General features: G+C 53.9%; 1 protein-coding gene across 2 annotated transcripts in view; it reads left to right on the top strand.

The window, feature by feature from the left end:
* Positions 1 to 9,610, top strand: part of FADS6 (fatty acid desaturase 6) — a 14,838-nt gene extending 5,228 nt beyond the window's left edge. The window contains exons 3-7 of one of the 2 annotated variants that reach the window (XM_040456341.1): positions 5,516 to 5,696; positions 6,296 to 6,483; positions 7,718 to 7,897; positions 8,642 to 9,326; positions 9,547 to 9,610. In XM_040456341.1, the coding sequence (XP_040312275.1) occupies positions 5,516 to 5,696; positions 6,296 to 6,483; positions 7,718 to 7,897; positions 8,642 to 8,791 (699 nt within the window). In that variant the 3' untranslated portion in view covers positions 8,792 to 9,326; positions 9,547 to 9,610. Of the gene's footprint in view, positions 1 to 5,515; positions 5,697 to 6,295; positions 6,484 to 7,717; positions 7,898 to 8,003; positions 8,070 to 8,641; positions 9,327 to 9,546 lie in introns of those variants that run through there. The other variant, XM_040456342.1, reaches the window with a different exon arrangement.
* The last annotated feature ends 4,236 nt before the right edge of the window (positions 9,611 to 13,846 follow it).

Below are 13,846 nucleotides of genomic sequence, written 5' to 3'. Positions count from 1 at the left end.
TGTGTGTGTGTGTGTGTGTGTGTGTGTACCTGCCATTTATTTTATCATGTGTAGATCTGCAAAATGGACTTTCCGGCAGCCTCCCTCCCCACCCCCCCCCAGCTTTGGTGTGATTTCCTCAAGGATAAGCCCGAGGACTCTGGGAACTCCTATTTCTGTGGGTCTGTACAGCTTGGCTCTTAATGGTGGTGACCGTGGTGGGCGTGCATATGGCCTCTCAGTGGCAGAGGACCCCGGAGCAGGGCTAGGTGGTCCAGGCAGTCATCTGTGGATGGCAGCCTGAGTCCAAGGGTTGCAGCCTTGAGGGAGAGGCTCGGAGAGAACAGGGCAGGCTTGCTGTGAGTCCAGCAGTGGCTGCCCAGCCCGAATAGGATTCACAGATTGAGGGAGGAGCTTGGGGGGCTGAGACAGTGCTGGTCCAGGCTGAGCAGTGATGGCTGAGCAGTGCCCTCCACGTCACTGAGCTTGTCCAAGCCCTCCTCTGCGTGCTGGGGACACAATGGCAAGCGAGACCTGCTCTAGTTCTCCAAGGGCTCAGAGTCAAGTGGGGAAGCAATAAAAATCCTGATTATATTGGCCGATTCTTCCTGGGTGCTTACTGTGTACTTTACATGAATTATCTTCTTTTTAAAAAAAAAAATTTATTTTCTTACGTTTTTAAAATTTATTTTTGAGAAAAAGAGAGAGAGAGAGAGAGACACCACAAGTGGGGAAGGGGTGGAGACAGAGAGGGAGACACAGAAGCTGAAGCAGGCTCCAGGCTCTGAGCTGTCAGCATGGAGCCTGATGTGGGGCTCGAACTCACGAACTGTGAGATCGTGACCCGAGCTGAAGTCAGATGCTCAACCAACTGAGCCACCCAGGTGCCCCGAATTATCTTCTTTAGTAATCATGCCTCCTTATGAGTGGGACGCTGTTATTATCCTCACTTCGTACATGAGGAAACATTGATCTGGGGGGTTCAGTCACTTGGCCAAGGCTGCTCAGCCGGGACCAGGGCAGGCAGAATGTGACAGGGACATTAAGCAGGTGATGTGCAGGCCGTGAGCACAGAGAGAGCACAGCAGGGGTACTAGGCAATGTCTGCAGACATCTTTGGCTGTTGTGACTGGTGTGTGTGTGTGTGTGTGTGTGTGTGTGCTTGTGTGTGTGTGTGCATGCGTGTGCACTCGCACCTGTGTTACTCGCATCTGGTGGGTCGAGGCTGGATGCCGTAAACAGCCTTCAGTGCATAGGACAGGCCTCACAACAATGACCCTGTCCCAAATGTCGGTGGTGCCAGGGCCGAGAACTCCTGGGGAACGTGTCCAGACGAGGAACTGCCAGGACAGCGCTGCCAGCCCCAGCCCCAGACGGAGCAGATGTACATGTAAAGGCAGGGATACGGGCGACAGCATGGTACATGAGGGACCCACAGAAATCTGGACTCCGGAGAGAAGGAGTAAGGAGGACTGTGTGCCCAGCAGAGGAGCTGGGGAGTTTCTGGGGACAAGGCCTTAAAGGGGAGAGAATCCCATCATGGCTGCTCGATGGCTCAGGGCTGACCACATCCAGCCAGCTCCCATCAAGACGAGGCTCCCAGGGTCTCCTCTTGCTTTGGCCCTCACTGCTGCCCCCTCTCTTATCCAGAAGTGCTGAGAGGTGGCCATGTTCACCTGGGGCCTGCCTGGTACCTGAGGACTCAGACTCAGAAACTTGTATCCTCACCCAGTAGGGCTTTCAGATGTAGAAAAAAAACAAAACAAAACAAAAAAAAAAAAAAAAAAAAAAAAAAACAGGACTCCCAGAGAAATTCGAGTTTCAGGTAAAAAAAACCAATCAGTTTTTGTAGAAGTATATCCCAAATAGTGTATTCGGCTCAAGTCATGATCTCGTGGTTTGTGGGCTCGAGCCCTGCATCAGGCTCTGTGCTGACAGCTTGGAGCCTGGAGCCTGCTTCGGATTCTGTCTCCCTCTCTCTCTGCCCTGCCCCTGCTCACACGGTGTCTCTCAAAAATAAATAAATGTTAAAAAAAAAAAAAAGAGGGGTGCCTGGGTGGCTCAGTCAGTTAAGTGCTTGACTTCGGCTCAGGACATGATCTCATGGTTCGTGGGTTCAGATCCCGCATCAGGCTCTGTGCTGACAGCTCGGAGGCTGGAGCCTGCTTCGGATTCTGGGTCTCTCCCTCTCTCTGCCCCTCCCCCACTCATGCTTGAGCGCACGCTCTCTCTCTCTCCCCAAAATAAATATTAAACATTTTTTTAAAGAAAAAAAGGAAAGACAACCTGTCACTGCCCACTTTTTGAATTCAGAATTATGTAAGCATAGTTCCTATTCAAAAAATAATTGTTTTCAAACTACCAGCTTAGCTGTTAATTACCTTTGGCCACCGGCGGAGGGCGGAGGATGCCTGAGAGAGCAAACAGCTGAGTGAAGGAAGAAGTGAATGATGGGAGACTTGGGGTCCCTGATACTTAGCAGAGGGCAGGTGGCAAGAGGACTTTCACTGGTATCTGCCCATGCACACTGTGGCCACTTGTAGAGCCTGAGTGCTGCTAGGAGATTGGAGCCCTTAAGTCTTCTGGAGGGACTGCATGTTGACATTAAGAGGTTAACACCAGCGTTGGGGACCCTGCTGGTGCAGGCAGTGGAGCATGTGACTCTTGATCTCGGGATCATGAGTTTGAGCCCCACTTCGGATGTAGAGATTACTAAAAAGAAGAAGAAGAAGAAGAAGAAGAAGAAGAAGAAGAAGAGGGGAATGGAGGAGGAGGAGGACGAGGAGGAGGAGGAGAGACATCATCAAGCCTTGAGGCTTCTGGAATTCTCCCTGGGTCTGTATGTGGAATCCTCTTGGGTGAGACCTCTGCCCAATCCTTCACGGCGGACAGTGCATTTCCCAGCTGCCTCCGCGGCATTTGGCCATCTCCCCTGCCTTCTGGCTGATGGGCGTACATGCGCAGGAGACGCGCGGCAGGATGTGCAGTCTTCTCTTCCAGCCCAAAGCCACCCCCTCCTTTCCTCTACGGAAGGAACATCCAGAAGGGAGTGAGAATTCCAGTGTTATAGAAATAGCTCCAAATCTGTTCTTATTCATATAAAAAGGCCAACCATGTACAGACTCTGGAAGTGTGCGCTGAGTCACATGCAGCTCAGCTCCCAGCTTCCTGGGGTCTGGCCATGTGGCTGAGAAGCTGACTGAGGACCCGACGGGGTCCCTGAGGGCCCAGTTCTTACCATGCTCAGCCCTGCTCAGGCGCCAGGTCATTTGTGACATCATTAGTCAGAATGCGGTGAGCCGCCAGTGTGCGTGGAGATGCAGAGCCCGTGCTGGAAAGGAAAGGCAACTTCGTCCCAGCGCAGTACAGGTGTGGTTGGCCCTTGACGGAGAGGTGCACAGAAGCAGCAATTAAAAACAGTTGCTTCTTGGGGCACCTGGATGGCTCAGTCGGTTGAGCGTCCAACTCTTGATTTCTGCTCAGGTCATGATCCCAGGGTCGTGGGATTGAGCCCTGCATCCGGCCCTGCTCTGAGCATGGAGCCAGCTTGGGATTCTCTCTCTGTCTCTCTCTCTCTTCCCCTCTGCCCCTCTCACCCGCTCTCTGTAAAATATAACAAAAACAAAACCAGTTGCTGGTTCCAGTTACATGGGAGAGAGCCTTGAGGATCAAAACACACACCTGGAAGCCCTGGACAGAGGCAGGCTGGCCCCTGAGGATGTCCCGGCAGACCCCAGCCACAGCCCTGTGTGCCCGCTGCTGAAAGCTTCTGCCTGGAACCCAAACCAACCACGTGGCCCCGATGGGTGCATGCTCTGGAGACCAGCAGGCCTGCACGAGATGTCACTTCAGCTGACACGTGACCTGCCCGCCCTCTGCAGCCTGGCCCAACCTCGTCCCTCTGCGAGCTTATAGAAACAGACAGCAGAACTCATTCCTAGGCAGATTACCTCCTCCTGCTGCTGTCACGGACTCCTAGCAGGGCTGTGCTGGACCCCATCTTCTGTCTCCAGAGGGGCCCCTGCAATACGGGGTTGACGTGTCTGTTGTAAAACCGCAGTTGTGACCTCCCTAACTGTCCCTCTCCCCCGCCGCCCCGCCCCAGCATCCTTTAGCTAGACCTTCCGGCTGTATTTCAGTGCCGTTTCATTCCGAGGGAGAAGGTTGCTGCAAACAGAGTGTGAAGACAGTGTCGTTCCTTATATGTCTTGTCCTGGCTTTGCCTCTGCTGCCTGGGGCCCAGAGCCTGGGTTCCTGCTCTCTTGGAGTTAGCGGCTCATCTCCAGGGCCTTACGGCTTATCTTGGGTGGATTCTGGGTTCAGATCCTACCTCTGCCACCTTCCTAGCCAAGTGGCCTGGAGTTAGTCACCTGGGGTGGTCACGTGGCCTCTTTCTGCCTCAGTTTCTGCTTCTGTCAACTGTGAATAATAACGCCGCTGACTCACTAGGCTTGGGAGATGAGCAAATCACATTTTTTTTTTTTAATTTTTTTTTAACGTTTATTTATTTTTGGGACAGAGAGAGACAGAGCATGAACGGGGGAGGGGCAGAGAGAGAGGGAGACACAGAATGGGAAACAGGCTCCAGGCTCTGAGCCATCAGCCCAGAGCCTGACACGGGGCTCGAACTCACGGACCGCGAGATCGTGACCTGGCTGAAGTCGGACGCTTAACCGACTGCGCCACCCAGGCGCCCCGAGCAAATCACATTTGTAAAGTGCAGCACGCTGGGCACTCAGGGAAGGGTGTTCGGCTGTCTTTTCGAGGCTCACAGTGGTGGCTGGCGCTGGAAGAGTCTTCAAGTCCTTCCGGAAACAGGCAGGCAGCGATCTTGGATAAAATTAACAAGATCTTCTGGTCTGGATGAAATACTGGAGGAAGCTGTTATCTGCGTTTTCATTTGCATATATCTGCATAAGAAACTCCTTATTGCCTCTTTTGCATTCAGAATGATTGCCCTTCTTGGGGTCCCTGAGCCTCTGCTTCTCCTGGGCAGCTACGAAGAATCCCACGAGGGTGAGGGTGCGTGCCAGAGGAGTGACCCCTGGGGAGAGGTTCACACTCAGCCCCCCACCCGGGCTCCTCACCCTGGGCGCCACCCTCATGGCCAGGCCACTCTTGCGCCCCTCCCCTTGCCGCTCTGGGCTCCGAATGCAAAGCAGCGTTATGGAAATACAGATGTTTCCAAGATAGACATGAACAAAATAATTGCAGCTGGGTGCAGTGTGCCCAGTCCCCTGAGAGCCCTGTCAGGCTTGCAGGCTTGCTCGGGTGGCCAGTGACAGAGTGGCAATCGTGGGGGTTGGCGTCTCACCTCCAAACGCTTAGCATCGCCACCCCTAGTGGACGCTGTTCTTTTGACTTGCTGCTACTCTGTGGTCGCGGAACCTGAGAGTAGATGGTCTGATTAGCCGGGGTGTGAGGCCGGAAGGTCCCGGAAATGCAGCATCCGGGGACGGTGGGTGTCCTTGAGGTCCTACTTTGCCTGACTGTGCCTGACCCGGCCCCCGGTGCCCTCCCTGGCTCCCTCCTCTAGGTATGCTCGTCCTTCTCTGCAGAGTACGGCAAGTATGGACACGTCAAGATGCACCATGGTTACACCAATGTGTTGGGCCTTGGGGACTCGAGCACGTGGAGGCTGCCTTGCCTCAACCGCTACGTGTACATGTTCCTTGCTCCTCTCTTGATCCCCGTCCTCACCCCATTGGTGGCTGTTGGTGAGTATGCCAGGGCCCCGCTTCCCTTACTCCCCCTCCTGGCTTCCTGGAGGCTGCTTGTAGAGGAAGCTGGGAGCCCCAAGTTAAGACCGGAAGCTTTCTGAGACAGCCAGGCAGGGTGGAAGGAGCCTCGGCCCCCGGGCCAAGTCTGGCTGTGCCACTTACTGGCTGATGACCACAGGCAGGTAACTTAACCAGTCTGAGCCTCAGGTTCTTACTTGGTCCTCAAGGGCGGTGTGAAAGCATCATGAGGTCATAGATGTAAAAATACTTTGCAAAGGCCTTGCGCTCTATTGCGGGTTGTGGACTGTAATATCGTGAGAGCAGTACTGTGTGCTGGAAGGAGGGGCTGGAGGGCAGCCGGACCCGGGTCCCAGCTGTGGATGGCTCTTACCACCTACCAGCAGAGTGGGCTTGGCCAAGTTGCTTAATGCTGTTTCCTTATCCATAAAATGGGTGAACCTACTTTTCAGGGCTGTGTGGATGAACGGTCGCCCTAGTTAACGCCCTAGTTAGCACCATTGGGCCGGGGGTGGGGTGGGGGGGAAGGCTTTTCCTCCCCCCCACCCCCACACTCTCTTTCTTGCTCCCTCTGACAGAGCGGCTGAGAAAGGTGGAGCTCAGGTCGGGGGTGCGGACGCTGGGCCTGATTTCCCTGGGCCTCTATGCTCACTACTGGTTGCTTCTGAATGTGTCTGGCTTCGGGAGCCCCGGCTCGGCCCTGCTGTGCATGTTCACCACCAGGTCCCTGCTGGCCCACCCTTACCTCCACATCAACATCTTCCAGGTGAGGCCTCCCCGACCCTGAGCACAGGCTAGACTCAGTGTTCTGGGGAGAGAGATGCACTCCCCCCACCTCCCACCCCGACCTCTCTCCGTGGGTCATCACAGAGAAGTTGGATTTCAGGTAAAGAGTTTGCTTCTCTGCAACACCAGCTGCCATTCACATGTGGATCGTGGATGGAAGATTTGAGAAACTTAAAAAAAAATGTTTTTTTAATGTTTATTCATTTTTGAGAGACACAGAGAGAGAGAGAGAGTGAGCACGAGTGGGGGAGGGGCAGAGAGGGAGGGAGACGTGAATCCGAAGCCCGCTCCAGGCTCTGAGCTGTCAGCATGGAGCCCGACGTGGGGCTCGAACTCACAAACCATGAGATCATGACCTGAGCCGAAGTCGGAGGGGGCTCAACTGACTGAGCCACCCAGGTGTCCCAAGATTTGAGAAAGTTCTATGCATAGGGCACTTGATTAGGCCCTGTGGGGGCACAGGTGATTAGGACCCCATCTCCTGCCCTCAGGGCACTTACTGTGATGACCCCAAGTGAGGAGGCCCTTCACAGATGGAGGGGGTGGAGATGGGAGGTGTTCAGGGGAGGCCTGGGGCTCAGCACTCAGTTCTAGGGCCATTTCCATAGGCAAGCGCCCCTGCTCCCTGGACACAAAGACTAGGTGCCTGGAGGTCAGAGTATCCTTCCCCATTCCAGCACCTGCCGTACTGCCAGTGACGACTTCATCTCCTAGGACACAGCTGTGGGTCCTGCCTCCCTGTCCTACTGGAGCGGAAGCGCCCATTCACTTGCAAATCCTTAAGACCCAGGACCGAGCCTGGCAGAGGAGGCATATTTCCATACTTGTTGAATGAAACAGCAAGAGGGTGCACAAACTTGATTTTGAACCCTGAGCAGGATTTTGATGGGGGGAAAGAGAGCAGAGAAGGGTCTCTCCAGGATGAGATAAAGGCAGAGTGGCGTGAGAGCGCGCCAAGTCGTGGGCATGTCAGTACCACGGGGTTCAAGGGGGTACCCAGGCCACGCCCCTTGTTGTACAGGTGGAGAGAGAGACCCAGAGATGGGTGAGACTGAGCTCAGAGCACAGACAGCAGAGTCTCGCCACAGTGGGGGTGAGGGAGGCAGAAGGACCCTCTGGGTCCCCACGTGGTGGGTGAGGATGTCCGGGGCAGGGTGGGGAGGCGTGGGGCTGCCCAGCCCAGCCTGAAGCTATGACCCACGTGTCTGTCACAGCACATTGGGCTGCCCATGTTCTCTCGGGACAAGAAGCCTCAGAGGATTCACATGATGAGCCTGGGTGTGCTGAACCTGCCCCGACTGCCTGTACTGGAATGGGCATTCGGCCACTCCATTGTCAGCTGTCACGTGGAGCACCACCTCTTCCCCCGGCTCTCTGACAACATGTGCCTGAAGGTAGGCGAGGATCAGGCTGGCCTGGGCAGAGTTTCCCTGGAAGGACTGCCCCGTGTACGAGCAGCAGGGTGCATTTCTGACCAGAGGCATGTGGGTTCCTTACCAGCACTGTGACTCTGGACAAGTTAACTGAATGTCTCGGAGCCTCAGCTTCCCCCTCTGGTAAATGAGGGTAAGCAGGGCTTGCTAGCAGCAGGCTTTAAGGTTGAAACGAAATGGATCTGAAATGCTAGGCACACAGTACGTGCTTGGTAAAAGGGAGCTCTAGCTTTTGCTTTTTTTTTTTTTTTTAATGCTTATTTTTGAGAGAGAGAATGTGTATGTGTGAGGGAGGGAGGGGCAGAGAGAGAGGAAGAAAGAGAATACCACGCAGGCTCGGTGCTGTCAGTGCAGAGCCTGACGTGAGTCTCGAACCCACGAACCGTGAGATCATGACTCGAGCCAAGATCAAGAGTCAGATACTTAACTGACTGAGCCACCCAGGCACCCCAGGGAGCTCTAGCTTTTATCCCCTGTGCCAAGGAGGACTGTCGTGGAGTTGAGAGCCCTGGGGAAGGAAGTGGGGAGAAACCCCTCACCCTTTTCCCTTGCCTGCTGGGAGGGGAGAGGCAGGAATGGTCCCTGCCCCTCATCTCCTCCAAAGCCTCATGGAGCAAGGGACTGGGAGGAGGGTGGCCCCCCATGGGGAGGGACCTGCCCACAGTCCTGACTCAGCGGCCTTTCCTCCTGCCCATCTTCTGACAGGTGAAGCCCGTGGTGTCCCGGTTCCTCCAGGAGAAGCGGCTGCCTTACAACGAGGACTCCTACCTGGCTCGCTTCCGGCTGTTCCTCAGTCGCTATGAGGAGTTCATGGTGCAGACCCCTCCCATCACAGAGCTGGTGGGATTGCAGTAAAAGGGTGGGGGGGCGCCCCCTGCGCCCTGCCTCCCCACCCCCCAGCCCGATCCTAGCTCTCTTGCTTCTGCTGGCCTTCCCTCAGTCCAGGAGGGCATGGGCCCTTCCCCAGGGCGGTGGCTTGGCTGCTGGTGGTGGAGTGGGGAGGCACTGGGGGCAGTGAGGTGGAGAGCTCAGGCTGGGATTTCTGGAGAAACCCGCTTGCTTTTCTGGGTTTGGAGGGATATCTGGGGGAAAGGAATAACAGTGGTGGGCATTCTGGTCAGTCTGGATCTCAGCCAACTTCATCTTGGGGTGGGGTGGGGGAGGATTCCTCCCCTGCTGTGTCTGAGCCTTGATAGGGCTATGGGAAGGTGATGGGGAATGGGGATAGGAGAGGCCCTGGGCAGGGCAGTAGGTGAGGAGAGCGAAGGGTCAGGCCTTCAGGGCCTCCCGGGCGCCAGGAGACCCCATGCTCAACTGCCCACTGCTTCTTCCTGTGTTCTTTGAGGCTGTGTCCCCCAAAGAGCCCTCTCCCCAGGGGCCACAGGGAGAGGTTACTTTTTTCAACGTTTATTTATTTTTGGGATAGAGAGAGACAGAGCATGAACGGGGAAGGGGCAGAGAGAGAGGGAGACACAGAATCGGAAACAGGCTCCAGGCTCTGAGCCATCAGCCCAGAGCCTGACGCGGGGCTCGAACTCACGGACCGCGAGATCGTGACCTGGCCGAAGTCGGACGCTTAACCGACTGCGCCACCCAGGCGCCCCGGAGAGGTTACTTTTTTAAAAAATTAAAAAAAATTTTTTTTTTCTTTATTTTTGAGAGACGGAGTCAGAGCATGAGCAGGGGAGGGGCAGAGAGAGAGAGAGAGACGGAATCCGAAGCAGGCTCTGGGCTCAGCTGTCAGCACAGAGCCTGATGCGGGGCTCGAACCCATGAACTGTGAGGTCATGACCTGAGCCAAAGTCGGACGCTTAATGGCCTGAGCCACCCAGGTGCCCTGGGAGAGGTTACTTTTGGCAGACTCTCCTAATTTCTCTGCCGGAGAAGCCTGTGCAAGACACTGGCTCAGCAGCAACCAAGACCCTCGAGAACATCAGTGAAATTAAGGTGTATGTGTTTGGTGGGGAGGGCACTCCAGGGGAAATAAGGGCATAGATAAGAGTGTAAATAGCTTTGAGCTTGACCTCGGCGAGCTCTAGATAAAGTCTGCTTTGTTCCATGATGTCTAGCAGGGGTAGGCCTCGAAGAACTATCAATTGCAAGGAGAAAAATTACTGGGGGTGGGTAGCCGAGGCTGGAGGGGGTGATGGGAACAGGGTCTGGAGGACAGACAGCCTTAGAGGGGAGGGGAAGGAGGGCAGGGTGCAGCTACAAAGGCTTGAGTCAAGAGCTGGGCTTGGCTGTGAACAGGTGCAGGGAGGAAGGCAGGGATACAGGGGATCACTGATGCCCGCTGGAGGAGGACAGCAGTGTGCTTGGGACACCACTGAGGGTCAGCCAAAAGTGGGCAGCCTTGAGAGAGGACTGGGAACCTCCCTAACTAGTGGCTGGGCGAGATGTGCAAGGACGGGGCCCAGCTGGAGGCCGAGGCAGGAACAGAGAAGTAGGCCAGGCCTGTGACAGGAGACCAGAGCAGTTAGTCTAAAGCAGGGCTTCTTACGTCGGCACTATTGACATCGTGGCCGGATCATTCTTTGCCACTGGGGCTTGTCCTGGGCACCCTGGGGTGTTTAATTTTTTTTTTCTACGTTTTTATTTATTTTTGGGACAGAGAGAGACAGAGCATGAACGGGGGAGGGGCAGAGAGAGAGGGAGACACAGAATCGGAAACAGGCTCCAGGCTCCGAGCCATCAGCCCAGAGCCTGACGCGGGGCTCGAACTCACGGACCGCGAGATCGTGACCTGGCTGAAGTCGGACGCTCAACCGACTGCGCCACCCAGGCGCCCCACCCTGGGGTGTTTAACAGCATCCCTAGCTTCTACCCACTGGGATGCCAGGAACCCAAGTTGTAACAATCAAAAATGTCTCCGGGCATTGCCAACTAACTGTCCCCTAGGGGGCAAAATCATCTTAGGTTGAGAACATGCGGGTCATGTTCAGAGCACACAATTGCCTTGTTTTTCAGTGAAGCCTTTGGACAAGGTAAAGGGCCTGCTGGCCCTGATGGTGGGGAGGCTGAATGGGATGGGCAGAGGGGCTAGACAGCAGGCGAAGGCATCCTCGAAGCCTGGTCCTGTTGGAGCACCCACCCCGCGCCTCCAAATCCATTCCCTACTCTTCTTCGCCCTGCCTTCCTCTACCAAAGACCACAGCTGCTGTCCGGTGCCCTTTCCTACAGCTACGGCTCTCACCACTTCTGAAACTGCTCCCTCCTTTTGCTTCTTCAGGACCTGGGGTGGTAGTGGCTTCCCGCCACCATTGCTAGCCTGGGGGTGCTCCACCATTCCCTTGATCCTGGCCACACCTCTGTACAAAGTTCCTTCATTAAACTCTTTTCAGTCAGTCCTTTGGAGTGTGCCATCTGTTTCCTGCTGGGAGGCTGACTGATAGAGCAGAGTTTTGGATCCAAGCAGCCCTCCTGGAACAAGAAAGCCTTGGCAGCTTCCCCAGCCTTGTTCTTTGCTATATGTTATTGCTGCTGTTTCGAAATGCATTAACAGCTCAGAAATTGCCTTCAGGTCTGGGAATGTGATTAATCAAACTGCTAATTCTCCGCATAAAAAAATGCCATGTCAGAAAAGGTCCCATTGCGGAGTCCTGGCCAATGATCAAAACCATCCTAATCTATAACCAGTGACTCATTGTTATTGACCTGGGCCTGAGTGGGGGCTGGGCAGTAGCTGAAGGCCCCGGTACGAGACCTGGCTGGACTACAGGTGCCTGGGAACAAGTCACTCGATTTCTTTGAGGCTCAATTTTCTGTTACTCTAAGGATGTGGGCTGGGAAAGCATGGGGCTTGGGAGGGAAGGGTGAAGTGATAGGAGTGAATGAAGCCCTCCCAGGACTGTACAGATACCTGAGGTCTAATTTACAGAATTATAGGGGAGGTGATTATATTGACAATGGTGATGAGAGTTAACATTTTCAGAACTTATGGCCAACAATTTTACCTATGCCACCTAGTTTCAGTCTTTACAAGACATTTTTCTATTTTTTCCTTCATATGGTGAAGACAAGTCTTGGAAAAATGAAATTTCTCTATATTATATCGCTAGTAAGTGTTAGGAGAAGGATTCAAGCCTAGTGTGTCTGATTCCGGAATCCATGCTCTCGACCACCAGACATACTGTTTCTGGGTGGGGAGTCCTGTAGGGCTTTCAGAGATGTCTGATCCTGAGTCTCCTTCTCTTCCTCCCCATGAAAGGATAACACATGGTTTGATCACTAAGACAAACTCTTCAGGAGCATTTGCACATGCCAGGCACTATACAGAGCTCTGGGGATATAAAAGTGAATGAGATTGAGCCCCAACCTCATGGAGCTTACCATCTAGTGCAGGAATTGACATACATTCTGTAAAGGGCCAGATAGTAAGCATTTTGGGCTTTGTGGACCATGTGGCCTCAGTCACAACTACTCAAAGCACTTCGTGCCATCAAAGTGTGAAAACAGCCACAGAGAATATGTAAAGAAATGAGCGTGACTGTGTTCCAATAAAACTTTTTTTGAACTTTATGTAATTTTCACATGCCACAAAATATTGTTTGCAATTCTTTTAACCATTTAAGAATGTAAAAACCATCAGCTTGGGCAGGATTTGGCCTGCAAGCCATAGTTTGCCTCCTCCTGGTCCAGTGGGACAGGCACAAAATACAATTACTTTTAAAAAGCAGAACAGTCATTCACTTCTCAATAGGAAGGAGGGGAAGTGACAAGGAGAGGCACATGTCCTATTTCTTGAACTGGATGGTGCTTATATGGTTACATCTTGTGGTTTCATCAAACAGTACACTTATGATTTACGCACTTTTCTGTTTGTTATACTTCAATAAAAAAAGACAATTTAAAAAACAGTAAGGCAGTGTAATAAGTAACGATGAGAGTCTTGGGCGGGGCGGGGGGGGGGGGGCGGGGGGCAAGAAGGGACCTTAACCCAGCTCGGGAGAAGATGCATCACGGAAGGCTTCTCCAACGAAGTGTCTGACAAAGAGGGACCTTGGGGAAAAAGGAAGCTGAAGCTGGCATTAGGTTTATTGGGTCAGATTTGACCAGGGATTCTGTCTTTTAAATACATATTTTGGTCACCGTGGATTTTTGGCATTAATTTTGATCTTTCAAAACGTTGCATGAAAATACTACTTATCTTGATTACTGGGGCTTTTGGCGCTCGCTTCAATTCTGCACCCAAGGCCAGTGCCTTAGCAGCCTCACCCTTACTTTCAGTGCTGCTGGGCAAGGGTGGGAGATCTGCCCTGTCCTTAGAACCGAGGCCGCTTCTCCCGTTTCTTTACCTACGTAAAGGGGAGGGGGGGGGTGAGACGGGATTGGATCTCCAAAGTTTAAAATGCTCCCTAGCCCGACCTGGACAGCATCTGGCCAGGGTCACGCCTGTAGAACGCCCAGAAAGCCCCGAAGGCTCCGGCAGAAGCCCTTTTTTTCCAGACTTCCGGACTCCGTGGTTATTACGCAATGGACAGGGAGGCGCCCTTGGAACTCGACTCGTGATTGGTTGGGAAGAAACCAGACGCAGGGAGGGAGGGTTCGCTTTGAAAAGGGAAGGGCCCGTGCGTCATCAGAGAGCGACGAGAGTCTCTGAATGGGAGGGGCTAAGTAAAGTAAGCCCCTTCCTAATTGGCTCCCTCCTTCAGGCGGGATTGGAACAGCGATGGAGATTCGCTCTCCTCCAACCCTAGCATCTAGACGATTGGAGGGAGGGTAAAGGTTGGGGAGAAATTTATTAAGTCACGACAGTTCGGACGTCCTGGGGGCGGGCCCTCAGCGGTAGAGGGTGGATCCGAGGGCGGACTTCTCCTTTGGGGCGGGATTCTTTCGGGCGGGGGGAGTGTGGCCTCCACGCTGCGCTCTCCCAAAGCGAGGGAGGCGGGACTTGGGGGCGGGGCTAGGGAG

The sequence above is a fragment of the Herpailurus yagouaroundi genome, unplaced genomic scaffold (genome assembly GCF_014898765.1).
Source record: "Herpailurus yagouaroundi ecotype Mexico unplaced genomic scaffold, PumYag 217, whole genome shotgun sequence".
NCBI classification, from domain to species: domain Eukaryota; kingdom Metazoa; phylum Chordata; class Mammalia; order Carnivora; family Felidae; genus Herpailurus; species Herpailurus yagouaroundi.
The sequence above is the reverse complement of the archived record's forward strand: the minus strand, read 5'-3'. Positions and strand labels throughout refer to the sequence as shown.